Consider the following 27,577-nt stretch of genomic DNA (forward strand, 5'->3'; position numbering starts at 1 on the left):
GCTCCTAAACGAATTGTGTCTAGGAAAAAAAAGTATCGGCATACAAAGAGAGAGGCTTCTCTCTTCGAAGTTTTCTCCTAGGAACCCTAGGCACGTCTTTCAACTTATTCGAACAGCGCTCGTTCAGTGGTGGCCTGACATTTATGTTGGCCTTGGTCGGGTGATGTCAGGGCTGCTGCCGGACGGGCTTCAAAGGCTTGCTGATAGGTTGTCAGTTTGTCTCTTGGCTTGGAGGTTGATGCATCGGTGCCAGATCATGGTCTGTTGGGCGCTGTGGCATGTGGGATCGACGGCGACATGGCGGGTCAAGAAGCAACGCACAAGTGATGGCTTTGATGGAGGCGTAGGTAGCGGAGTTTTCTGGTGGTGACTTGGTGCAGTGGAGATCGATCCGGGTTGGGTTGGATCGAGTCTTCTCCTGTGTCGGGTGATGATGGTGGTGGTGTTCCTCATGGTGGCAGTGGGGTTGTTGTGTTTTACTGTTAGCAGCTTGGCGTAGTGCAACAGGGGTTGGGGTGAGCTGCTTGCTGTTGGGCTCAGACTAGGACAAACTGTGGGCTCTTAGGCTGTAGCTTTTATTTTAGGTTTAGTTTTAGCTAAATAATTCCCTATTTTTAAGGGCCCTATGCTTGTTAGGTTAGGTTACTTAATGAGCCCTAATGAGTGTAGTTTGCTTGTCTATACACTATGTTTTTCCTCATAGAATCCTAATGATTCAGTGGGTAGGACGGCGGAACGAGCTTATAGGCTCGCTTTTAAGTGAGCGCTAAGTTCGTATATGGTAGGTCTATCCCTATGTACCACTGTGGTTTTCATCACGATCCTTAATCTGGCCTCAACTCATCAGCAGGAGGTTATGTAATAACCTACTTGGCATGAGTTATATTAATTGAATTATCATTTAAAAAAAAAAAGTATAGGACCCTCCTTAAAGTCAGCCAAACTAGCATGATTCAACATTAAAATTCACAAAGATTAGGGAAATTTTGTTAGGGTTAATATATTGAGGGAAAAAGTACTACCAATTGGACTAATCATAAGAAAAAATCATTTGAATGTTTTGAAAAAAAAAAAAAAACCTTCTTATGATTTTTGTCCTCATTTGCATAACTTGGTGAATGTGTACTCTGACAGGGCTTATAACAAAAAATTTTTATCGCTGAACTAAATCGCATATTGTGTCAATGCATGTAATGAATTCCTACCATTATATGATATAAAAAAAAAGATCATGAATATTAAGAGCATATGACAACTGATATATATATATATATATATATATATATATATATATATATATATATATATATATATATAGTCACATGAAAATAGGTGGTAGTCCGTCTCATATATATTAGTTGTTTCTGTGTGAGAATACGGAACGGGAACTAAGCATGGATCATGATGGGGAGAGAGAGAGAGAGAAGCATGTATAGTGGTTCACCTTGCCCTTGAGGCAAGGCTACGTCCACTTAGAGAATTCACTATGAGTGAGGCCATGCAGCCTTTGTAGTATACAAGTATGGGGATCATGGATCCCCTCATCTTCTAAGAAGGGGAGGACTTCCTTATATAGCTAAAGGAAGTCTCATTCTATTCTACATTTCCGATGTGGGACATAATATACATATTTGCTTCTCTTGAAGCCTCTTGGAGATCATGGGAGGGTGACCTCCCTATGAGGTACCGGCCGACCTCCACCATAGCGAGGTAGCTCGGGTGTCGGACTACCGGATGCATGTTGTAGGCTGGACTAACCATGTCGCGGGGCCCACCTACGAGGTCGTTGCTTATGCTTGGCAGTATGTAGTATAAGTGATATCAACATTAGTTTTATTTCAATCTTTCCACAACTTATTTTATGTTTCCAGAACTTGTTTCATGCAACATAAATGTATGTGATAACCATTTTCATGCACGTTCATGATTAATTGATTATTGAGGTTAATCAAGTGTTTAAGGGCTTAATGTGGTTGCTTTCCCAACCACCCTTCTTGATTTATAACAGATAATGTGGTTGCTTTTCCAATCACGTACCCTTTTTGGTTTATAAAAGAAGTTGTATCTGTGAAATATCTCACTTCCTCATTCGATAACTTCTTCTCCCATGGAACACGATGAGACATGTCTGCTCCAGGTCCAGTGCAGTTATCCTCTGAAAATGTGATTAAATCCCGAGTTTTTCTATTGAAATCTCTAAATTTACTCACTTGACCTCTATGTTTTTTACACCTCTTATCAAATTTTCAAATACTAAATTTACTCACTAAACTTCCTCAAATAACCTCACTCATATAATTTGCAAACAAATTATTATCTTTAAAATAAAAAATTTAGTCATTTCAATGATTTAATCACTCTATAAATCTTAACTAAATATACATTTCTTAATCAAACTTGAGTTTCAAAAATTAATGTCTAATCAATAAGAAAATGCCATGAACTATTATGTTTTTAAATTTTTTTTTTCTATTTTAGCTGTGCAAAAAAAAAAATGAAGAAATCATTTTGTTTTTATTCTCAAAAAAAAAATCATTCGGTTTTTAATGTTTTTTTTTTCTGTATTTTTTGTACCACATGATTAATTATTTAAATATTTTTAGTTTTTGTTGTTTTTGTTTTTTGTTTTTTGTTTTTTGTTTTTTGTTTTTTTTTTTGTTTTTTTGTTTTTTTTTTTTTGTTTTTTGCAAATATAATGGATTGACTTAGATTTAGGTCATAAATCATAAGAGGATTTATTTTGTTTTCCCTCACCAATATGCATTCAACATATATATCATACATTTTTATGTCACATGATCTTAATCATATTTTTAATTCTTATTAAATATATGTGAATGCTTTAATGAGTATGTAATGAAATTGGAAAATGAAAATAGATAAGGAAAATAATAAGGAATACAATCTAAAATTATTGAATTGGAAAGTCTACATAAAATAAATATAATATTTTTTTGGTAAAATTATATATTGTCCTTAATTGTCATTTTATAGTAGGTTATATATGTCATTTAATAATTCATAATAGAGTGGAGTCAAGTGAGCAGATTTGAAGATCACAATAGAAACTCTCTTAAATCCCTGTTAAATAGTTTCAAACAAATCAAGCCAGGATCTTTAATAAGAAAAAAACCCTAAGTGCTGTCGAGCATTCTGCTCTGTGTGGCACCACCAACGCCGCCCAAAAAGCGAGCAACATCATTCAACATGCTCCAAGGCAGCATCCTTGTATGGAACTGCAGGGGTATTGTGAACATTGAGACACAACGAGCCCTCATTGATCTCGTCCATGCCAAAAAACCATGCCTCATTTTCCTCTCAGAAACCCTAGCAAGAAAGGAGTTGATTAACTCACTCACACACCGTATTGGTTTCCATGATAACATCTGTTTCGATTGTCAGGAGGGGTCACAAGGTGTAGCCCTAATCTGGAATAATGAAACACATGTTGATCTACGTTCTGCTTCGGCGCATCACATTGATGCTGTGATTGGAAAACCAGGTGAAGAACTTTGGAAATTCACTGGTTTATACGGCTGGGCAGATCGAGGACAGAGGGAATATACCTGGCAGTTGATCCAACAGCTTGCTGGGGAGGATTGTCAATTAGCATGGCTCATGGCTGGTGATTATAATGAGGTTATGTCCTCTGCTGATAAGTCAGGTGGCCCACCGAGATCTGCAGCAGCAATGGCAAGGTTCCGCCACACCATGGCTTAATCTGGACTTATAGACATGGGCTTTACAGGGTGTAGATTTACATGGAGCAATAAATTTACAAAAGAAAGATTAGACCGGGGCTTTCAATCACCACAATGGAGAGCTTGTTTTCCCTTCAGCAGAGTCATTACCATGAGTCCCAGTGAATCTGATCATTGTCCTCTCCTCATAGAGGTGAACGCAGAAAACAACTTGAGTCGACGAGCTGCTCGTCGCCTCAGGTTTGAAGAAATATGGTATGGTAATGAAGATTGCAATGCTATTATACAACAAGAGTGGGCTTCACCAACTACAGGCAATGCACTCAGACAACTGGGCTACAAAATCAAACAAGCAGGCAAACGATTATTATGATGGCACCAAACTGATTTTGATAAGCAAAAAAGGGAACTGAGGGTGATTCAGGAGAAGTTGTTTGATCTCATGAAGCAACCTTACTCTCCTGAGCAATATGAGGAACAACGAACTCTCCATGTGAAGAAAAGCAGTCTACTTGCATTACAAGAAAAGTATTGGCGCCAGAGGTCTAGGGCAATTTGGCTCAAGGATGGGGACAGGAACTCTGCTTTTTTTCATAGGAAGGCTAGCAATAGAAGAAGTCGAAATACCATTCATGGTTTGGAGGATGAGCATGGTGTTTGGCAATCTGAACCTTCTGAAATCCAACGTCTTCTCATGAAGTATTTCACACAAGTCTTCTCCACCGAAGGCACTGATCCAAGAGCCATACAAGAAGTTATGAATGCTACACCAGTCAAGGTAACTCCCCTTATGAATGAACAACTCACCAAACCCTACACTGATGATGAATCAAAAAAGCAGTTTTTCAAATGCACCCGTCTAAGAGTCCAGGGTCGGATGGCATGACACCTTTCTTCTATCAGAAGTACTGGAGTGTGGTAAGTTTTGATGTTTGTACTACTGTCAGAAATTTCCTTACTAGTGGGGAAATGTGGGATGAATCAAATTATACACACTTATGTCTGATTCCGAAGATAAAAGACCCGAAAGTGGCCATGCACTTTCGACCAATTGCTTTGTGTAACGTTATTTGCAGAATCTGTTCTAAGGTAGTTGCAAATAGATTAAAGTGTTGGTTACCTGAGATCATATCTCCTACACAAAGTGCGTATGTACCTGGACGTTTAATCTCAGACAATACTCTTGTAGCCACAGAAGCTGCACATTTCATGCACAGGCTTCGAAATCAAGAATAAGGTTTTTTCTCCTTCAAACTTGATATCAGTAAAGCCTATGACAGGCTAGAGTGGGATTTTCTGCAGGCCATTCTAACAAAATTGGGTTTTTTGCCTCGGTAGATTAACATGATCATGAAGTGTGTTGTTTCAGTTCATTACTCAATTTTAATTCAAGGAGAGCCTAAACCAGTAATCTCTCCCACCAGGGGAATAAGACAGGGTGACCCTTTGTCACCATATCTCTTCATTTTGTGTGCAGAAGGACTGTCAGCACTTATATCCAAGGCAGCTTCTTCCAATATAATCTTTGGACTAAAAATGTGTCTAGAAGCTCCTACTTTGCATCATCTGTTATTCGCTGATGACTCCCTCCTCTTTGGCTATGCTAATGCTGAGGAATGCACTCACTTCCGAAGAATACTTGATGTCTATGAAAGAGCCTCTGGACAGATGGTTAATTTTCAAAAGAGCAGTGTGGTGTTTAGTAAAAATGTTCATGCTAGCAAACAACAAGAATTGGCCTCCATTCTTAATGTCACATGTGTTCAGGAGCATGATAGGTACCTTGGCCTTCCTCTAAGGGTCGGTAGATCAAAGACTGCAAAATTTGAGTACATCAAAGAGAGATTGTCAAAAAAGCTCATAAGTTGGAAATCCAAAATTCTCAGCAATGCAGGTAAAGAAATTCTAATCAAAGCTGTTGCTCAAACTATGGCATTATATGCCATGAATTGTTACTTGCTGCCTAAAGGGCTTTGTGTTGATATACATCAATTATGTGACTCTCTTTTTTTGGGGCGACACAGAAGAAAAAAAGAAAATTCATTGGAGGAGTTGGGAAAGATTATGCCTCACAAAAAATGAAGGTGGAATGGGTTTTAAGAATTGCATGCATACAATTTAGCAATGTTGGCCAAGCAAGGATGGAGATTAATCTCTAAACCCACATCTCTTATTGCTCGGCTATACAAAGCTAGATATTGTCCCAATTCTTCCTTTTGGGAGGCTGAGTTGGGAGAAGCCCCTTCTTTCTCTTGGAGAAGCATCTTGCACAGTCGATCAATTCTAAATGCAGGTGTGCATTGGAGAATTGGATATGGCAGTATGACACATGTTTGGACAGACAAATGGATACCGGATTGTCCTCAATATCAAATTGGGATATTTACAGTTTACCCCCCTGAGGTTTGGGGGTGTCATCATTTCACCCCCTCTACTTTTAATTTTGACTTTTTACCCCCTAAACTTTCCAATTTCAATCAGCCGTGTCCAATTTCTCCTATTCCGTCCAAATTGGATGTTAAGTCTGACCCTTGAGGGCTAAAATGGTCATTTCAACATAAAAAAATAAAAATAAAATAAAATAAATTATTATTTTTTTCTTCTGTTTTTTAGTTTTTTTTTTTTCTGTTTCTTCGTTTTTTTTTTAAAGAGTTTTTTTTTTTTTGTCTTCAACCTATACACCACAAGTTATAATAGGTTTATAAAAATAAAAAAAATACTCTAGGTAGTTGAAAGCCGCTCGCTGGTCTACGATATTTGTGATATATCTCCGATAAAGTGAAGAATTTAGGATATATCCCTAATAAAGTGAAGAAATATCTGTAAAAAATAATTTTACACTTTATCTGTAAATAAATATCTGTAAAAAATGATTTTACACAGATATTTCTTCACTTTATTGGGGATATATCCTAAAATTCTTCAATTTATTGGAGATATATCACAAATATGTAGACCAAAAATGATTTTACACAGATATTTCTTCACTTTATTGGGGATATACAGATATTTATTTACAGATAAAGTGTAAAATTATTTTTTTCAAATATTTCTTCACTTTATTGGGGATATATCCTAAAATTCTTCACTTTATCGGAGATATATCACAAATATCGTAGACCAGCGAGCGGCTTTCACCCACCTAGAGTATTTTTTTTGTTTTTATAAACCTATTATAACTTGTGGTGTATAGGTTGAAGACCAAAAAAAAAAAAAACTCTTTTAAAAAAAAAAAAAACTAAAAAACAGAAGAAAAAAAAATATATATTATTTTTTTTATTATTATTATTATTTTATGTTGAAATGACCATTTTAGCCCTCAAGGGTCAGACTTAACGTCCAATTTGGACGGAATAGGAGAAATTGGACACATCTGATTGAAATTGAAAAGTTTAGGGGGTAAAAAGTCAAAATTAAAAGTAGAGGGGGTGAAATGATAACACCCCCAAACCTCAGGGGGGTAAACTGTAATTAACTCTATCAAATTCATAGGCCTAGCAATACAGAAGTGGAAATGGTCTCGGATTTAATTGATGTAGACACCAAAATGTGGAAGTATGATGTTGTGCATTCAATCTTCCCAGGTAACATTGCTGAAAAAGTTATGTGTATTCCTCTAAGTGCAAGAACAAGTGAAGATAGAGTTTACTGAAAACCAGAAAAGAAGGGGTTCTATTATGTCAAGTCCGCTTATTGGATAGCAAGAGAACAGGTCCTAAGCACAACCATGGCCTCCACATCACAAGGAGACCCTTTCAAACCTCTCTGGAAGTCAAAAATCCCAGGTAAAGTTCAAATAAATGCGTGGAGGGCTTGCAACAATCTGCTGCCCACAAAAGCTGCTCTTCTTCACAAAGGCTTTACGGGGGACACTAATTGCCTCCTCTGCCCGGCCAAGTTTGAAGACAGAACTCACATCTTCTGTAAGTGTCCTTCAGCTCAAGCTATTCTCTCTGTACCACCTTTTAATTTCCAGCAGCATATTGCACCTAATATGGATTTTAAGGCATGGATGTTAGACATGGCAACCACTCTGCAGCAAGATGTCTTTGACAAACTCCTTATGACTCTTTGGGCTATTTGGAAGAACCGAAACAACATGCTCTGGCATGGTACTTCTCAGTCACATAATGAAATGATGTTTGCTGCATTATCCTGGTTGGAAGAATTTAGGAAAGCAAGATCAGCAACCCAACCAACCAAAGATTCAAGACGCAAGCACAAGTGGCAGCCGGACACCAAAGGTAATTGGAAACTCAATGTTGATGGTAGTTTTCTACCACATCAAACCAAGGGAGGACTTGGTGGAGTCTTAAGAGATTCACAAGGCAATTTCAAAGCTTCATTTACACTACCAGTTCAATAGTGGAAAGTGTTAAACAGGTGGAGTTGCTAGCTGTCAATGAGGGATTCAAATTGATGTGTGCCTTTCCTGGGCAACCAGGTATAGTCGAAACCGACTGCCTTGAGGCTACTTTGGACCTCAAAAATCCCAGATGGGATCTATTACCGTATGCAGCAATCATGGCTGACATTCGAGTTATATTACAGTCCAAACCAGAGCTACAGATTTGTTTTGCTCCTAGGACCTGCAATAGGGTGGCACACAGGTTGGCTAGTCTTGCTTTTGATGACAATGATAGTCATGTTTGGAGGGATCATCCCCCTGAATGTATCCTAGATGTACTAGCCTTGGACTGTAACTCAGGCTAAGTCCTTATCAATAAAGATAATTCTTCTACTAAAAAAAAAAAAACAAATCAAGCCAGAATTTACTCATATTAGTATGCATATTTTCTTAATCGAAAATCAAACAACGACAAGGAAAAACAAAATAATACAAGACCACATCATGTACCACATTTAAACCACATTATCCGAATCAAAATGATTTCAAAAACACTTACGCAAATTTGCGGTGGTGTCCAGATGGACCAACCCTCCGGTGTAATAACGTTTTCCATATACGTCCCGAAAAACAGTACTCTCCAGTAGTTCCTGTATGCTCTTCCTAGAAATGAAGTGCCTGATTCATATAAGGGGACGGAGCCACTACAAGGGCTACTTGGGCTGTAGCCCAAGGGAAAAATTGGGCAAAAATCTGCTAAGTAGGGGTATAGCCCAAAAAAAAAAAAAAACTACTAATGCTTCTGGCTTGCTGCTGTCGGTCCCGACTCTCATACTATCCCCGTCTCCCCGTTCAGATCGATTTTGGTTCTGCCTTCCAGAGTTCCAGGCTCCAGCAACCGAGCCACCTCCCCTTTCAGTCCGCCTGAGCCACCTCCACTGCGAGTACTACTTGAAGGCTTCAATCCCTGAATCTCAAGTAAACACCATAAACTGATTACGCAGTACCCATGCTGATGATGTTTGATAATTGGGAATGAATTGTCCAGATTCATGAATCGTGATGTTTTGGTGTTTAGGGTGAGGTGGTAAACTGATTACCAAATAGTCTAATACCCAATACCCGCCGAGAGCTTCTGTCTGATTACTGCTGGAAATGAAGAGGCAAAATCTCTCCAAGTTAAGTGGCGCTCTGGTGCTGGTGCCATCGTAAATCATCTTCATCATCTCAGGTACCAATTTCTCTTCTTTTCGGTTTTATGAGTTTTGGTTATTCTGGAAATTGGATGTGTTGATAATATATGAGTTTTGCAACGATTTTGATTGCTTGGAATTGGATGTGTTCAGTTTGAATGATCTGCAATTGGATGTGTTGAGTTTGAGTTTGATATTTGATCTCTTGAATCATTAGAGTAGCCATTTAATTCTATCTGTTAGAGCAGAATTCCTACATTTCATTCTGTCCGTTTAGAGCAGCCATGTATTCTAATATGTAACATATGAATGTAAAGCTACTTCTCAGCAATATGTAATGCTAATATGATTTGCTGGAATGTAACATATGAGAGGAATATATGCAATCTGGTAGTAGTAGCAAAGATGTTAGTTTCCCTTTCCCTTGATTAGAAAGAATTTCTGTGACTTGGTATGTCTGATCTCTGTTATTGTTTCCTGGAAATTATACTTCAAGCCTACACTAATCCATTTGGTTTGATTTTAAGTTCTGTACTGAAGTAAGTGATTTAGTTGTATGTTGTTTTAATTGGGTGCATGTGAGACTGCTGTATTCATGAGTTGATGGCTATAATTTATGGGGTTTTAGCTAGAAACCCAAGTGCCCAGATTTGCTTGTTTGGCAGCCCTTTAGTTAAAATTATAATTTTTTGTTTCTTATCTTTAAGGGAAAATTTCGCAAACAGTACACCAATTAAAGGCCACTAATAATTTTTATACATAAAGTTCCAAAACCAAACATTTCGGTACACGAAATCTGAAACTCGACCCACTATCAGTACACGACGTAAATTTTTTACACCAAAATGTCCATTATGCCCTCAGTTCTTTTTTTTTTTTAATAATTTTTTTTTCTGTTATTTTTTTTTCCTTCGTTTTTATCTCTTTCTTCTTCCTTCTTCCGGGCTCACTCCCTCGCTTCCAACGCCGCCCTTGCCCTCCAATTGGTGAGATTTATGGTCCTACAGCTTATATTTGTAACTCAGCCAATATTTAGTCATGTGAAAAGAAAGAAAGAGATAAAAACGAAAGAAAAAAAAATAACAGAAAAAACGAAGGAAAAAAAATAACAGAAAAAACGAAGGAAAAAAAAATAACAGTTATATATAAAAAAAAAGAACTGAGGGCATAATGGACATTTTTGTGTCAAAAATTGACGTCGTGTTTCAGATTTCGTGTACCGAAATGTTTGGTTTGGAACTTTATGTATAAGAATTATTAGTGGCATTTACTTGGTGTACTGTTTGCGAAATTTTCCCTATCTTTAAATCTCATATCTTTGTTATCTTGTGAGTGTAGTTAGTGCTACTCGAGTATTAGTCCTTAGTGCTGTTTATCAAAGCCTGCTTATCATGCTTTCTTCGCTCTTCCTCTTTCTATATAGCTAAAATTAGCCTAACCCATTTTCAATTCCTGGCTACGTCCCTGTCCATATACATGACAATCTTTGAAAACAAAACCAGTACTTTCATTTTGACCTTCACGACCCTGTGCTGTAATAAAACCTGTACTGCCTATTTCATCTCTCAATGAATATATATGGCACCCCTGCAAACAATTTGATCGAGTGAAAATACAATGTTAGTTTCTCCATATCCAGATTGAAAATTTTCCTGTCATTATTAGAAAAAGTAATACAACTTTTAACCTCATAAATTGACTGGCCATTGCCCCAAATAAAGTCTATAGCACCAGTAATATTGCAGCCCCAAAAATAGTGACGACCCCTCGGGCATCCCACAGTGTATCTTTCAAGCTTAAGAAGCTACACTGGTAAAAACTTGCTCTGTCTCCGAAAATTAAAGCGGCAACTGCCCAATTCGTTTCCCTCCCGTTATTCGATTTAAGACCGTCATACGTATTCTGGAACCACCGTTACGTATGCATTAGTTTATGACCGATAAACAAAGATGGCTACAAAATATACGTGCATACTACTTTTTGGGCAGCCCAGGATATAGTTTCATTATTGAAACATGCACTCATTTCTAAATCACTTAAAAAGATAAAAATCAACAAAATTATCAATCATCAAGTCATTTAGGCTTAAATATTTACCTTGAAATAAACATATCGTGCCACAAAATCACTCGCACGTAAGGTAAATGTGGCACTGTTAATAACATCTCCAGCATCTCCCCATTCAATCGTAGTAAGGGTTTTAGGATCTCCTTCAAGAATAATATATGGTCTATCTTTCGGGATCACAATTTTTTCACTGGATACGCCCAACATAATAACTATTAGAGTTTGGAATTTACTCCATATATATTCGGGAAATGAAACCCTCCAAGGGAAAACAAAATTACTTACGAGTAAACACCATGGTTAAGCAGGATACGAATCCAAACCGCGTTGTTTGATGGGACAGAATCGATGGCTTGTTGGACGGTGGTAAAATCTGCATTACCATCCTTGTTGACCGTGATGGTACGTGAAACATCGTCTTTCCTTTCATCATAGCAGGAACCCAATTTACCCAAGAAAAAGAAAAGGAACAAAATTATTGATATCAGAAGAGACTCCATGCATGCATAGCAGAACTTCAATACAAGCTTTGCAGTCTGTAAAAAATGAGGACATAAAACACTTTTGTTTAACGCAGGAAGATGATGAAACTAGCTTGTTCGTCTTATACAGATAAGAGTACAATGGAAATTGATATTTTGGTTGGGATTAGATAAAATCGAATCTACTCCCAGTTCTAATTTTGGAAGAAAATATATAAGGCATTGAGGTGACAATGCCACTCATGTTCTACATATAATCAATTGGGATTTTCCTAATTACCAGCTATGGTTTGATATTGAGAAATTATTCCACATATTCTCCTTCTTACTTCAATTGAACTTTAGTGACCGAAATCGTTTATCTTCTAAAGCGTAGTCAACTTTGAAAATTATACGTGTAAAATTCTTAAGAAATTGAAAATAATTCAACAATCAAACTGTTATAAGGTTTGACATGAGCATTGATTGAACGTCGACTTAGCTTATAGTACAACATGTTAGCTACCACGCTTACTTAGCTTAATTAGAATACACAGTCCTGCTCATGCGGTCAGCTCCGTTCTTAGGCAGACTCAACTGTCGTTGGATTTAGATTTAAGGGTGAAAAATAATAAGACAGTTAAAATGCTTATTATTCTCTATTATTAGATATAAATCCAACAACAATTATGCTCAACTGACTACAAATTAAATTAATTGTCTACTATAACATGATTCAGAAATACAATGTCTTCAATTCCCTACTAAATCAATTGGCTGGTACTGCTGATTATAAGCCTAGCAATTCAGCCAATGACCTGTTAACCGTCCATTAACCGCCCACTAAAAACTCATTTATTTCCGTCCGATAACCTAACGTGTTAATGGGCTGCCAACCCGTTAGTTAACGGGCGGAAACAGGCTGCACGACGGAATCCATCGAGCCCGTTAGAATAAATAAAAAAAAAAAAAAAAAACCCTCGCTTAGATTTTGAAGGAAAGCCTCACTTCACACAACCTCACTTCCTCGTCAGTCGTCACTCAGTCGAGTTTGAAGGAAAGCCTCAATTCCTCTTCTCAACCTCACTTCCTCAATTCCTCTATCGAAACGTCGTCGCTTCCTGAAGGATTTCTCTTTCAATACTCCGACGCCATTGCTGAAACCTTCAACTCGACCACTTCAGTCTTCAGGTACTGCTCAATTTGATATTGTATTACAACTCGATGGTTTGTTCTTTTCTATTTTGGGTTCTAATTCGTTGACCCTTTTAGGCTTTACTTACTTGCCTCACTTGATTGGTATTGTAATGGCGCTGAATCGATGTGGGTTTTGTATTGGAATTTTGTTGTGAGCAAGTAGTTGATGTTAGCTGATTTAGAGTTTAGATAGATTTCTGGGTTTTTGTTGTGATATTTCTGGCAAACCCGATGTTAGCTTGGGGTAAATGAGGTGTCGTTTCTCTTTGTTTTCGGATTCTTGGGTGAGTTTTCTGAATTGGGTTCTGTTTGCCACTGCATTTTATTGCTGCAAAAATTTCAGCTTTTGTGTTATAGGTCGCTTAGTAATTCGAAATGGGTTTTATTGGGTGAGTTTTCTGAATTGGGTTCTGTTTGCTTCTGCATTTTATTCAGATATAGGTGCTACATCTGAATATCGATATGTTTTTGCTTTTCCTGAATAACTTTAGTGATGAATTCCTGGTATTAGGCCATATGGAATGGTTTGAGTGGTTTAGATCGTGAGGAACTAATTGTAGATGCTCAAGACCCATGTAGAGATATATTGCACCTTTCAAGATACATTGCAGAGCTTTAGAAATTTCAATGTAGAGATATGTTTCACTTCTCAATCATCCATGTCTCCTCTCTTATCAAACATTGCAGAACTAACTGTTATAACTGTTATGCATCCGTAGAAACTATTGAAGAAGCATGGTTTGATCCGGTTGCAATATTGGAATCTGACTGTGATGAAGATTTCCTAAGTTTTAATGATGGTAAAATTTTACAGATGTCTATTTTCACCGTGCATTAGGCAATCTGTTACCAAAATCGTATTTATTCTGGACCCAAAGGGTCCAATCCATCTAGGCCCAGCCCAACTAAATGTCCTCCAGTAGCCCGCCGGGCGCTCCCTCCTTCTTCCTGTTCTATTCTACTCTTCATAAACTCTTCTTGTTTCATCGAGTAATTACTGTGAGTTCAGGACTCAGGTATATCTCTCATTCTCTCTTTAAGTTGTTAAATGCTCTCATTTCTGTTCAGTTCAGTCCTTACTAATTCCAAGAAATTTCTCACAGTTCTGTTTCATGTATTTCTTTGATTCTTTGGTCGAATTGCTATGCCACTCTCTAGAAATTCTGGATTTTTTTATTTTTATTTATTTGCTGATTATATGCGACTTTGTTTCAATTCGATCTTTTGCTTTCTGGGTTTTGCGCAATTGAGCTGAAAGATTCAAGCTTTATGATTTTCTATTGGGCATTGATTGTGTTCTTGTGCATGTTAATCTGATTTTTGAGGGATTTGTCTGTGCATTATTGGGGGTTCTTATCTGGGTTTTGTTATTATTAAGTCGATGTTTTGAGGCCAATTCCGACTTCGTGGATGATGTGTATGTGTATCATGAATCTTTCAAGTACTTGACAAGCTCTAGTTTACAAGTAAATTGATGAGTGCTGCCTTGTACTGATTCTTAAAATACTGAACATAGTCTAGTCTAATGACTATGTTTTGCTGCTTAGTATTATGCATAGCCTTCATCTGAGGAAGGTGTTTGCTTGTAATTTTTCTCCTGTTATACTATAGTTATAGAATTGCATTTTCCAGTTACCCACTACTTTACGGAACAAGGCTAGTACTGTATTGGTAACTATATACCCTGTACTGTGCTGCATTTCTTTTAAGTAATTCTCTGCTTCAAAATTTAGCTACAATTTGTGGTAATCTAGCTAGTTCACGTTTTTAAAGTTTCCTTTTTCTGATTGTTCACCACTTCAGTAAAGAAAGCTAGTCTTGTATTAGAATAATGTAAAACCTCATTGTTTGTTTTTTGGTCGTATAGATCATGTGGTGTGCAATAATTTGTTGCCCAGAGTTAACATATGTCTATTTCACCAATCTTGCTATAGTTTGTAATCACATACTTCTCAAATTCTTCCGCTTATGTGATTGGACCAAAACTTTTTATATGGCTATCCTTTGTTTTTGACTGAAGATGATGTGTGTGCATGAGTGTGTGTTCAGACCATCCCTGCAACTTCATTTGTATGCATGATCCCTTTTCATATATTTTATCAAACTCTGGGTTTCATATCTTTCGTGGCCTATTACCTTGGTATAAAGACAGCAGATGTTGTCGAGTAAACTTGAAAGTTCCTTGGTAGCCTGGTGTTATTGTGTTACTGTCAATCTCAATTAGAGCTGAGGTTTGACTGGCATTTATAAAGACTTACTTAGCTGGACATTCTCGTGTTTATCTATGCTTATTTGTTTTATAACTAACTACTCTTGAAAGATATGAATTCATTGTGAAGTGACCAATGTGTGTCGAAGCTATTCCGGCTTCCAGAAATGAGTTGAATATCATGATACTTGTAGCATGTCATTGTCTGGAGATACAACATAAAGACATCTGATTTGTGTGTTGGGGCTCTTTAATTTTTTCTTGAATATCCATTCCAAGATAAAGCCACATCAGTTCTACACTAAATAATCTTCGTACTTAGGGACCCTAAGTACAAAGATTTTTGTTTGGGAAGTAAATACTACACACTGGATGTGTTGGTTCATTGAAAGAATGTCTTGAGGAAATTTAGTTGGTCATTTCATATGGCCATATCCCTAAGTACGAAGATTTTTGTTTGGGAAGTAAATACTACACATTGGATGTGTTGGTACATTGAAAGAATGTCTTGAGGAAATTTAGTTGGTCATTGTAGACAGCCACATCAGTTCTACACTAAAATTTACCAAAGGAACCATTTTATGATCACAGCATTTTTTAAAACACAGTTTACAAAACACTGCTGAGTTATTTCATCACTGATATTTCGCAGGTGATTTTTCTCACATCAATATCGAACTGGGCCTAGAACGACGAAGAAGAAAGAAGATTCACCCAATCTATTTGAATGCTGAGAACCATTTCTATCTCCCGGACTCCTCTGAGGTCCCTCTTCCAAAATCGAGCTCCTCATTGTTCAATCCCAAACCAAACCCCATCACCACCATGTAACTCTTCCAGTTTGATCTCCTATTCTCTTTACTCGACGTCATCAAAGCAAGAGAAGGAGGACAGAAATGAGGTCGTTTCGCTTTTCAACAGAGATCCAGCTGCCCCTCCGAGGCTCTTTGTGGTCCAGCCCCGGCTTCGTCCCGATTCTATCTTGCACGTTAAGCTCAACGAAGCTCTCAGCCTTGCTAACTCTCTTGAAGAACAGCGAAATGGATGCTTCAAAAACAATTTGTGTGATAAGGAAACACCACCGCACGTTGTTGTTCAAAACCCAATAGTGAGGCACCAAACTCGTGCAGGTCAGCTTTCACAATCCTATTTGATTCAATTCAGTGATTCTTCATTTCAATTTTGATTTAATGGATTGTAATAATGTCATCTGTTTAGTGTCTGGAAAAAATCACAATTACACCTTGTGCAGATACATATTTTGGAAAAGGAACTTTGGAAGCTGTTAAGTGTTATCTGAATGCTGCGGAAGAAAAGGAAAGACATTTTTTTAATTTTTTTTTCTCTTCAGTTTTAATCCACATCGTTATGGAATGTTAATGTGCATTTCAAATTCAACAGGATCAAGTGGATGCTGTTTTTGTGAATACAACTCTGTCTGGAATTCAGCAGAGGAACTTGGAGGCAAGTAGTTCTTCTTATTCAATTTTGTTCTTTTGTTTGGTGGATGGAGAGATTGATTTTTAGTAGTGCTGTTTTGAATGGCAGAGAGTGTTGGGCAAACCAGTCTTGGACCGTGTGGGTCTTATAATAGAGATTTTCAATGCTCATGCCTGCACAAAGGAGGGAAAGCTTCAGGTATAATTGCAATATTTGGTTGAGTTAGTATGTTTGTGGGACTTTTGAATGACCTTTGTATGGCCATTGGCCCCTTTTTTCAGGCCGAGTTAGCAGCACTAATGTATAAGAAAACAAGACTTATACGAATGCGTGGTCCAGGTGGACGCTTAGGTTTTGGAATGGGTGGAGAAGCTGAAGTTGTTAGTGCCCGAGGGTAATGTATTCTTTAACTTGGAAAAATAAATGGACTAAACATTTAACTAAGTTTGTGGCACATATAACACTAAGAAATGATTTTGACTGTTGATGGGTGCTATTTCAGGAGAGGAAATGCTGGAGCTGGATTCATTAGTGGGGCAGGAGAAACTGAACTTCAACTTCAACGACGAAGGTTCATTTCATGATACATGATATCTTATGTTATCTATATGCTGGACACTTTAGTTTTTATTTGACTGCAAATGGCTCTTTCTTAGCTTATGAAGTCAAAAGAAATCATTATTATTTTTTCATAAAATCAGATGTTTGACAAGTTTCCTGCTAAAATATCATTGGATAGTTTACACCAATCTAAATGGCATTTTGTACTAATCAGCCACTTAAAGTCCTGATGATGAAAATGATCCTCTCATTTTTCGTTGGTTTTCTTTTACGGTTCTTTTTCTTTTCTCGATTGAAGTTCATAGTTTAGTAAATTATTGAAAACCAGAATCTTAGGAGTGAAGTGTCAATGGCTACTATTTAGACATCTTTAAGGCATCCTTGCATAATTGCATCCACTTAATATCACTGTCATCTCAGAACTATAGAAAGGAGTACTCTGCTACAGCAAATTCAGATGTTTGACAAGTTTCGTTCTAAAATATCATTGGATAGTTTACACCAATTTAAATGGCATTTTGCATGTATCAGCCATTTAATGTCCTGATGATGAAAATTCTTCTCTTTTTCTTTGGTTGTTGGTTTTCTTTTACATTTCTTTTTCTTTTCTTGGTTGAAGTTCATAGTTGAGTACATTATTATTTTTTTTTGGCAAAGATAGTTGAGTACATTATTGCAAACCAGATTCTTAGAAGTGAAGTGTCAATGACTACTATTTAGACATCTTTAAGGCATATGTCCCTTGCATACTTACTTAATATCACTATCGTCTCAGAATTTTAGAAAGGAGGAGTAGTCTGCTGCAACAAATTAAGGATGTTCGTCGTACACGAGCTGTGCAACGTGCTTCTCGCAAGAGGCATGGAAGCTCTGGTCAAGGCTTAGCTACTGTTGCTGTTGTGGGGTATACAAATGCTGTACGTGGTCTAACTTGGTTTTATTTTTTCTTTTCTTGTTGCTATTACACAAGTGTCCCAACATATTTCACTTCTTGTGACAGGGGAAATCTACATTGGTGAGTGCCCTCTCACATAGTGATCTCTACAGTGATTCTCGGTAAAATATTTAACGTTATTAAGTATTCTTTTATAGATAATTATTTGGTTATCTGAGCCTTGATGTTCACTTTTAATATCTTATTGCTCATGGTATTGTATTTTTCCAGATTGTTTGCAACAGTTGACCCTAGATTGAGAAGTGTACTTCTTCCTTCAGGGTAATATGGTTGAAACTTGAAACTGACAACTATTTCTAGTGCTAATGTATATTGACATTTTAGTGGTGAGTTTTTATTGGATGACTTTCTAGAGCTTCTTTCCCACTTATTCAGAGTTTCTAATGTTCAGGGGGAAAGTGCTTGTTAGCGATACAGTAGGATTTATTTCAGATTTGCCAGTGCAGGTATATAGAAACCATGTTCTCTACTTTCCTCATTTACTCTATCTTATCTTTTATGCTCTTCATTACTTCTGTAAAACCTGCCTGTGCAGTTAGTGGAAGCATTTCATGCGACTTTAGAAGAAGTTGTGGAGGCTGATCTGCTTGTGGTATGATTAATTACTTCTCCTTTATTTCAGGGCTTATGCATTTACATCTTAACGAGATCTTATGACAACACATTAAGATGCAATAAATGAAGTCAATCTTTTGACATGTCTCTGAGCTTCTGTTTTTATATCGTTCATTATATGATATGAATTGACAATGAAATACATAGAACACAGCATGGAGATGGAATATTCACTAATAGTTGATGTGGTACACATGACATGTCTAATGGTCGTAGCTTTATCCTTGCAGCATGTGTTGGATTGCACTGCTCCTAATCTTGAGGAGCACCGATCAACTGTGTTACATGTTCTTGAGCAAATCGGTGTATCCAAGGAGAAGCTTGAGAATATGATAGAAGTTTGGAATAAGGTACTGTTCCCAGTTGTACACTTTCCAAAACATAATGAAACCTAAAAAAAGTGATGCAATTGTATCTTTTTCAATTCTGCAGATTGACAATGAGGGAGAGGATAGGGGAATGGATGTTAATGAATCTCTTGATGATGGTGAAGATGGTGAGGTGAGCGGCCTCTCAGAAGAAGATGATGTGGAGTCTGAGCTGTCACCAGGAGCAGCAAACTGTAAGGCTGATGATCCTTTGTCTGAGCTGTCAGCAGAGAATCCCGAAGCGATGGATGACCAAGAACTCGATTCAGAAGATAACCAAGATCATTGGGGTGAAGAAGGTGGTTTCAGCATGGGCTCTAAGACTCTGAATGACCAACAAAGTGAGTACCCTAAGGACTGGGCAGCGGAAAAACAATTGCAATCACAAGCTCCATCTGGTCCACATGTTAGAACTTCTGCCATAACGGGAGTCGGCTTGCAAGAGTTGTTAGAGCTCATTGATGAGAAACTGAAGGTCCCAAATGTTGTGGAAAAGGGTGTATTTGATCGAAAATGGAGGCCCCCTCGTACAGAGGAGGCGGGTCTAGCAGTTGAACAATGATAAATGCATGTGAAGATGTTTGTTCAGTTATGCTATCGCTGAAGAAAGACAGGCATCTATTGGAAGGCCCTAATGACAGGGGTAACCGACAACTATAGAGCAATTCTTCAGGAAGCAATGGTGGCTCATGGGAGAATATATGTCAAGAAAGGACTCTGAAGATATTCTAGCATCAAAGTTTCTTACAAGTACATCAGTTTGAACATTTCTTCAAGCCTTAGCCGTTGGGAGGTTCCTTCCATTGCCCTTTGTGTGCTTTCTATACCTAGTAGAAAATAAAAGCAATTTTGGGTGAAGAAATGTGGAATGTCTCGGTTTACACGCCTCTCCTCTTCTTGTAATTTGTTTTTTTTTGTTTGATAGGAGGAGATCCTTCCTATTCTCTTATAGTAAGAAAAAGAAGAATAAAGTACAAAGAATTAAGCCAAAATCTCTCAAAAGAACAAGATTAGGCAAGCATGGAACTAGCGAAAACAAAAGTTCGGAAGACTTGACTGGTACTCTCCATATAAGGCCTAAGTGCTCTCTATTACAATGTGCAAGGGTAAAAGGTGAAGTATGGTCCTACCAAACCAAGCTCGTAAAAGTAGCAACAACAAGTTGATTACCCTATGAGATGACCGGAAATCTACTTGAGAAATATGATGTAAGCAATTGTTCTACTTGATGCGAAACAAATTAAGGATGAGAGAAGAAGAAGAATCCACTTTCAACGAAATATGCTTCCAATCTCTTCTTGTAGTCTTGCTATTCTTGAGAGTACAAAACGGTACAATTTTGTATTTTATATCTGACTAATAAAAGAGTGATACATCAATCAAGGCCTCCTCACACGTAGCAAAAATATGACAATTTCAAGTTTTATCTCATACCCATAAACAAAGGAATTAACTAAACTCAAGTTTTGGGAGACAAACAGTAGAATTTTAAAACTTTTGTATTTTTGCCAGACTCAGAAATTGATTTGTTTCAACACGGTTATTCGATCTGGCCCAGCTCAACCTGAGAATTTGTACAAATCCCATAAATAAAAAATCAGATCCAAAGACGTAATGATTTTCATCATTGAACACTATCAAATTCATGTCCTAGTAAACACCACCGCAAAAATGGAAATGTGGATTTAGATCAAAATCCACTAAATTTTGTAATAATGAATGAACATTATAATGGCCAAACTACCCTCACCCATCTGAAAGCACTAGGTGACCGCCGACACTAGTTTCTTAAATGCCGCGTTCCCGAACCATTCATAATTACAAATCCCAAATATCTACGTACCACCACCATATACGACACCACCCCCTCTCTCTCTCTCTCTCTCTCTAAGCTAAAAGCCTAAAAGCAAATCCAAAGAGAAAAGAGAAACCTTTTTTTTCTCTCTCTTCTCTTTTCGTTTCGCAGATCTTAGATCCAGAAGCATTGCGCTTCACTAAATCGTCAATGCGGTGCTGACGTTTGCTGATCTGAAGGTGAGTTTCCGAATTTCCAATTCCGTTTCCGATTCAATTCTTTCGTAGCTCTCTGGTTTTTTCGCGGGAAAATTAGAATTGGAATCAGAAGCTCTTTGGCTCTCGCATTTTCGCTACTGTTTATGGATCTGTGTCTCTCGTTTACATTACGTTTGTGGCTGATTTGGTAATTTTGTGGTTTCTGAAGGAATTTTTGGATTCATTCCCTGCGAAGAAGACAACAGTCATGTCGAGGAGGCAGGTGGGATCCACGCGCCGGAACGCGAACTTTCCGTTTGCCGGAGCCTTCAATTCGAAATCGAAGTCATCTCCTTTGTTGTCCATAGGGCTTGTAGTTGTGGTAATTTTTCGCTTGGATTCAGTGTTTAATGCTGTGTATGTGAATTTGGTTGTGTGAATCGATGTGTTCGAAATGTAATGTGATGTGTTGTTTTTCGGTTGGAAATGTGCAGGGAGCTATTCTTCTAATCGGCTATGTTTATAAAGGCTCAGGTTTGTGTCAAAATTACTCGCGTTACGTTTGGTGATATTTATTTGTGGATCAGTTAGAATTGCAAGGATCATGTATGGTCTTTTACTAATTGCTGCATTTGCTTTATATGCTGAGGTTTTTGCTTATTTGAATTACTTGTTTTTATGTTTATTCAAGTAATATTATGAAAACGTAATTTGACTTATTAAAATGTTTGTTCTTGAAATTCAGGTGCCTTTGGGGGTAGCAAAGTAGTTAGCAGAGTTGAAGGTAGTTTTTTGGATCTTTAACTTTTGTTTGTCTCGTTGATCTACGGTTATATATGTTATTCATTTCTCATGTTGGATAATATTCCTCTGGAGAAGTGCACTTTTCTTTACATTTAATCTCATATTTTTAGTTTATCAATTTGGATTTGTCAGATTTTGGTACTAAAATCAGACTGCTATTTTCTTCTATAAATAGGGGACTTCTCATGCACGTCAGAAGTTCAGAGAGCGATACCTTTTCTGCAGAAAGCGTATAGTGGTAGCATGCACAAAGTTCTGCACATTGGCCCTGATACCTGTTCGGTTGTCTCTGCGTTGTTGAAAGAAGAGGAAACTGAAGCATGGGGAGTGGAACCATATGAGCTAGAGGATGCTGATAGCCATTGCAAGAGTCTTGTGCGTAAAGGCATTGTGCGTGTGGCTGACATTAAGTTCCCTCTACCATACAAAGCAAAGTCTTTCTCCCTTGTGATTGTTTCAGATGCTTTGGATTACCTCTCCCCAAAATATCTGAATAGGACTCTTCCAGAAATTGCAAGAGTGTCTATTGATGGTCTTGTTATTTTTTCAGGTATGGAGTTGTAAAATCTTCATATGTTCTGTAGATAAGAATTTTTTTTCAAAAACTAATTAGGTAATAGGTATACATGAGGTAGCTGCACTATAATAGTTCTCTTTGAGTTATGCATCAGATTAAAATGAATGTAAAGATGGTTAGCATACATGAGGTAGCTGCATTATAATAGTTCTCTTTGAGTTATGCATCAGATTAAAATGAATGTAAAGATGGTTAGCAATTTTTGCCCTTGCAGACACATGCACATACCCCAGCCAAAAGTTTTTGATCCTTTGTGGATTCTACAGCTCTTGGCTTTTTAATCTTTTACCAAAGATACTGGACTAGAAGTACTCTGGTTCTAAATCTTTCTCACCATAATTAATTTAGAACTCTTAGAGCACATTGTACACGTAGGATTAAGCTTATGATGTTTCTTTCCCTCCTCTTTCCTTTAGGACAGATTACGCTATTTTTAAGCTTACCGGTTTGTCATTGTATTTGACATTATTGTACACATAAAAAGTATTGAAGGTTTCTTGATCTTCTAATATGGAAATACGGATGTCTGATATCATTGCTATTACTTCTATGTTTAGGTTTCCCAGGTCAACAGAAAGCTAAAGTTTCTGAATTGTCAAAATTTGGACGTCCTGTAAGTATTTCTGTTGTCTCAGCAAGTTACTTTTGATTCTCTTGCATTGCCTACTTTTACCGATCTGGATCTGGAAGAGAATAATATTAGTAGATGTCATACTCATTATGCATATCAGTAACTTGACTTTAAGATTTTGAGCATGATTTAGAAACTCTAAGCATGATCTCACCAAGTGTATAATTGATGGGCTGCATAAAGCTGGTCATGGTCCTTGTACTCACTAATAATTATAGGAGATTTAGCAATCACCATGGGAACCAGGTTCTCTTAGACTTTAGTTGTTAATGCAATCACCATTTTGATCTGGATTAGGGATAATCTTCTTTATGAATTGTTTTATCTATAGAAGGGCTTTTTATTTTTATTTTTATTTGTTGGTGGGTTAAATATTAGTCTGTATCTGCCTTTTGACCTAATGACATACATTTCATTTCATTAGGCCAAAATGAGGAGTGCTTCTTGGTGGGTACGCTATTTTGTTCAGACCAGCTTAGAAGAAAATGAAGCTGCGAGCAAGAAGTTTGAGCAGGCAGCAAAAAAGGGGTCGTACCAGCCAAGCTGTCAAGTGTTTCACCTTAACTCATATCACTAATATAAAGATCACAACATGTTGATTCATAAATTTTGGTACTGCGACAAGGCCGCCAAAGAGAAAAAATTTGTTAGCCGTCATATGAAAGCAGGTTATTTGTCTAGCTGTCTTCTGGGTTATTTAAGGTATAAGATATATTAAAGGATGTCAACTTCTGTTGTGAACGGTCATTGATGGAATATAGGGTGATTTGTATGCTGATTCGATTGCATTTGTATTCTGTTTGATATAGTTATTGTAATTTGTATTCATGAATTTAATTTTACTTGCTGCTTTCGTTCTCTGCAGCTCTTACTCTACCCAGTTACTTGCAATTCTTTTTGTAGTAACTTATTAGCTCTTAAAGTTCCTTAATCAGAATTGTAATGAACAACCCTGTTCAACCGGTCTATAGCAACAATTAATATTTGATAACGAGAAGTAAAATGAGCATCCAGTTCAATCTTTTGACATTATCTAGTAAAAATCTGTTTCGTGACATTAAAATCAGGATCAAGAATCAACTTCTATAACTTGTCCAAGAGCCGGAATGTTTTGTACAAAAAAACCAACTTGAATGATGAACAAATATAATGACCTTGTAGCGGCAGCCACTTAGAAGCTAATTGCTTTTGTTTGAAATTCATTCATGCTTGCAGAAGCCAATCTTCTATGTTCGAAGAAAAATAACTGAAGCTGACGCACTCAAATATCACCAATAATCCCCACAAGAGCACTGCCCTTCCTTGAAGCAATGAAACCTGTGGGCGTCCCTCACAGTGATTTCCCTCCCAGCAATGGCAGAGATAAACTTGATTGCATTGTGGCAATCACCACATATCCTCAGATTCTTCACCACAAGTATAGGCTCCCCTTCTCTTGTTGAGATCAAACCAAATGCAACTGCTAACTTTTCACTGTGATGCCCTAACATTATCTCCTTCTCTCCTTCGACAGTTTCGTCATCCTTTACCAAGGCCCATGTTACATCAGGCACATACCCAGCTCGCTTAATCTTCATTGACATCTCCTCCAAGTATTCATGAATTTCTTTAATCATTGGGTGGGAGCCATCTTCAGCCACAAAAACATGTATCCTCTTATTCACCTCAATCCAACTTAAACCTGGTTTCTTCTTCACTCCTCTATCTCGCATCAACGTTCTAATTTTTGCTACCTCATCCCATTTGCCAGCTCTAGAATACATATTCGACAGCATAACATATGGAACAGCATTTGAAGGTTCCAACTGAAGCAACTGATTGGCTGCCTTAACTGCTAGTTCAATATTTCCATGTGTTCTACAGGCACTGAGTAATGTAGCCCAACCAATGGTGCCAGGGCTGAATGGCATCACCTCAATGAGACTCTCAGCTTCGCCCAGTTTGCCTGCTCGACCTAAAAGATCAATCATGCATGAATAATGTCCTACATCTGGTTCGATTCTGAACTTCTCCTGCATCATACTGAAGTACTTCCGACCCTCCTCAACTTTTCCAGAGTGAGCACAAGCAGAAAGGACAGAGATAAAGGTTATACTTGTTGGAACAACATCGGTCTGAAGCATATGTTCGAAAAGGCACAATGATTCCATTCCAATCCCATGCTGTGCATAACCTGCAATCATCGAATTTAAAGAGACAGTATTATGCTCCGGCATCCTATCAAATAACCTTCTTGCATCACGAAGATTCCCGCATTTCGAGTACATTGCAACTAGAGCATTATTCACTGAAATCCTATTCGAAGGGATCTCAGATTTGATTGCCAAGGCATGTATCTGCTTCCCCTGGAAGGGTGATGACAAATTAGAGCATGCACTAATCACACAGACGAAGCTGCAATCATCAGGGTAGTAACCAACACGTTGCATCTGCCGCAAACAATCAATAGCATCTTCAGAGAACTCGTCATTTTGAGAGTATCCAGAAATCATTGTGTTCCAGAGAACCAAATCCGGAGCAGGAATCTCTTCAAATACTTTCCTGCACTCTGACATGCCACCAGCACACTTCGAATACAAATCAATCAGCCCACTCCCAACATGAGAATTCTGGTGGAAACCGGTTTTGATCAACTTAGCATGAAACTGATGCCCACCCAACAAGTCCTCCACGCAAGTAAACGCAGTCAACACACTAGCCAATGTAAACATGTCCACATCAAACCCCCTCCTCACCATTTCTTGAAACAACCCCAGCGCCTTCAACCCATTTCGGTGCTGCCCATACGCCACAATCATCGAATTCCATGTCACTTCATCTCTCATTTCTCCCATCACATTAAACACCCTCTTCGCCTCCTCCAACAACCCATTCTTACTATAGTAAGTCAACAACGCATTGTTCACCGAAACATACGAATCAAACCCACCTTTAACTATCAACGAATGCAACTCCCTAATCAAACCAACATCATCACAACAACCCGTGATCACCGCCGAGATAGTAAACCCATCAGCATCAAGACCCACTTCTCTCATCCCACTAAACAACCCCAATGCCTGCTCAGTCTCTCCCCTCTCGGCATAAGCCGAAATGAGGGTGTTGTAAGAGACCAGGTCCGGTTGGGGAATTTCATCGAACAAGTTGTGTGCAATTCGGGTCTGCGATTCTTTCGCGTAGGCGGCCATGATGGCGTTGAAGGAGAAGACATTGGGGTCTTGGGTGGCGGAAAAGGCGTTCCGGGCGGAGATGAGACGGCCGCATTTGGAGTAGAGGAGGATGAAGTGGTTGGAAATGTAGGTGGAAGAAGGAAGGAGGGACTTGAAGTATAGTGCATGGAGGGCTTTGCCTGTGAAGAGGTCTCTTTCGGCTATGCACGTCTTTAAAACGTTGCGGAAGGTTTGGAAGGTCCATCGGAGTTGGTTCATCTCACAATTGTGTGCAATTGCCAAAGAGGCATGGGCCAAAATAAGAGTGTGACCTAAAAAAAACAATGACTTCGTTGCAATTTGGTAATTTAGTCTATTTTTTTTAACTTTTATATAAAAAATTCAGATCAGTTTTTTGAACCAATTTTTATTTATTTTTTGGTTAAATATTGAGAGATTTAAATGACTTATATGCCCTTATCTCTACTACTATAAATGGAGGCTATCTTTTGGTGTCAAAGGGTTTCACTAAATTTTGAAGTGTCTATAATACCCTTTTATAACATAATTATTAAATTAAGTCAATAAAATATAAATAGATAAAAGTGTAAATTGAAATTAAAAATAGCCAAACCACCACTATTCTATGTTCACAAGGAAAAAAAAAACCATTCCTTTTAGTCGACCATTTTCCCTTAACACAATGTCACCCGCGAGAAACGCGGGCATGTTACTAGTAATGTTTAAGGGGGTGGTGGTCAATGCTTCCGTTTATCAATATTTTAGTCGACCATTTTCCCTTAACACAATGTCACCCACGAGAAACTCGGGCATGTTGCTTGTCTATATTAAAACGAACTTATCACTCAAACACTAGGTGCCACTGACAGGACCCGCCCCGGATTTCACCCTGAAATCCGAAGTGGACCTGCGGGGCCCACCTTAGAAGAAATTTTGCCAAAAATTTGGCAGAACTTCCCCTAAAGTGGACAACCCAAAACCTGTAGAAAGAAAATTTACACTTCTAAATCATCCATCCTTATTCTCCTGGAGCCACCCTGCTCCCCCAAACAACATCAACCAAAATCATATGACACAAAACACAACTTAAATAACATTAATTTCCTCAGGTAGTCAGAGCAAATCTAATAGCAAGGGTGATCAAGGAAAACCTAAATCAAATAAAAACGCGGAAGCCACGCTGTTGTCTATGCCTCAACTCCAATGTACGCCCGACCTCAACTAATTTCGCCTGCAAACTGGGCATTTGAAACCGAAGGGCCCAGGGGAAAGTACATAAAAACGTTAG

The 27,577-nt window shown here is 37.9% G+C and overlaps 3 protein-coding genes and 1 pseudogene across 6 annotated transcripts; 2 read left to right on the forward strand and 2 right to left on the reverse strand.

The window, feature by feature from the left end:
* Positions 1 to 1,964: 1,964 nt before the first annotated feature.
* LOC133718063 (probable pectinesterase 29) lies at positions 1,965 to 11,809 on the reverse strand (annotated as a pseudogene).
* On the forward strand, positions 9,140 to 19,998 carry LOC133722309 (GTP-binding protein At3g49725, chloroplastic-like). 4 transcript variants are annotated; one of them, XM_062149197.1, is made up of 15 exons: positions 12,759 to 12,961; positions 13,687 to 13,767; positions 15,829 to 16,306; positions 16,429 to 16,491; positions 16,576 to 16,644; positions 16,729 to 16,814; positions 16,898 to 17,010; positions 17,119 to 17,187; positions 17,953 to 18,094; positions 18,178 to 18,233; positions 18,343 to 18,393; positions 18,524 to 18,578; positions 18,668 to 18,724; positions 18,978 to 19,097; positions 19,180 to 19,998. In XM_062149197.1, exons 3-15 carry the CDS (start codon positions 15,904 to 15,906, stop codon positions 19,675 to 19,677), a joined length of 1,782 nt encoding a protein of 593 aa, XP_062005181.1. In that variant the 5' UTR covers positions 12,759 to 12,961; positions 13,687 to 13,767; positions 15,829 to 15,903; the 3' UTR covers positions 19,678 to 19,998. The 4 variants fall into 4 exon arrangements, with proteins under 4 accessions (XP_062005194.1, XP_062005181.1, XP_062005188.1 ...); XM_062149204.1 differs by lacking the exon at positions 13,687 to 13,767 and adding an exon at positions 13,782 to 13,983; XM_062149210.1 differs by lacking the exons at positions 12,759 to 12,961; positions 13,687 to 13,767 and adding an exon at positions 9,140 to 9,280.
* A 936-nt stretch (positions 19,999 to 20,934) lies between these two features.
* On the forward strand, positions 20,935 to 23,995 carry LOC133722342 (probable pectin methylesterase CGR2). Its single transcript, XM_062149232.1, has 7 exons — positions 20,935 to 21,149; positions 21,337 to 21,489; positions 21,602 to 21,641; positions 21,853 to 21,891; positions 22,087 to 22,461; positions 23,046 to 23,101; positions 23,544 to 23,995. Exons 2-7 carry the CDS (start codon positions 21,376 to 21,378, stop codon positions 23,694 to 23,696), a joined length of 777 nt encoding a protein of 258 aa, XP_062005216.1. The 5' UTR covers positions 20,935 to 21,149; positions 21,337 to 21,375; the 3' UTR covers positions 23,697 to 23,995.
* Positions 23,630 to 26,615, reverse strand: LOC133722333 (pentatricopeptide repeat-containing protein At3g49710). Its single transcript, XM_062149219.1, has one exon. It carries the CDS (start codon positions 26,545 to 26,547, stop codon positions 24,388 to 24,390), a length of 2,160 nt encoding a protein of 719 aa, XP_062005203.1. The 5' UTR covers positions 26,548 to 26,615; the 3' UTR covers positions 23,630 to 24,387.
* Positions 26,616 to 27,577: the final 962 nt, after the last annotated feature.

Source organism: Rosa rugosa, chromosome 1 (genome assembly GCF_958449725.1).
Source record: "Rosa rugosa chromosome 1, drRosRugo1.1, whole genome shotgun sequence".
NCBI lineage: Eukaryota > Viridiplantae > Streptophyta > Magnoliopsida > Rosales > Rosaceae > Rosa > Rosa rugosa.

Coding starts and splice junctions, on each gene's coding strand:
- LOC133722309 (XM_062149210.1), top strand. CDS start 15,904: ATGCTGAGAACCATTTCTATCTCCCGGACTCCTCTGAGGTCCCTCTTC. Junction 18,394..18,523: donor AGTGTACTTCTTCCTTCAGG/GTAATATGGTTG, acceptor TCTAATGTTCAG/GGGGAAAGTGCTTGTTAGCG. Junction 18,725..18,977: donor TGGAGGCTGATCTGCTTGTG/GTATGATTAATT, acceptor TTATCCTTGCAG/CATGTGTTGGATTGCACTGC.
- LOC133722342 (XM_062149232.1), top strand. CDS start 21,376: ATGTCGAGGAGGCAGGTGGGATCCACGCGCCGGAACGCGAACTTTCCG. Junction 21,490..21,601: donor CCATAGGGCTTGTAGTTGTG/GTAATTTTTCGC, acceptor GGAAATGTGCAG/GGAGCTATTCTTCTAATCGG. Junction 21,892..22,086: donor AGTAGTTAGCAGAGTTGAAG/GTAGTTTTTTGG, acceptor TTCTATAAATAG/GGGACTTCTCATGCACGTCA.
- LOC133722333 (XM_062149219.1), bottom strand. CDS start 26,547: ATGAACCAACTCCGATGGACCTTCCAAACCTTCCGCAACGTTTTAAAG.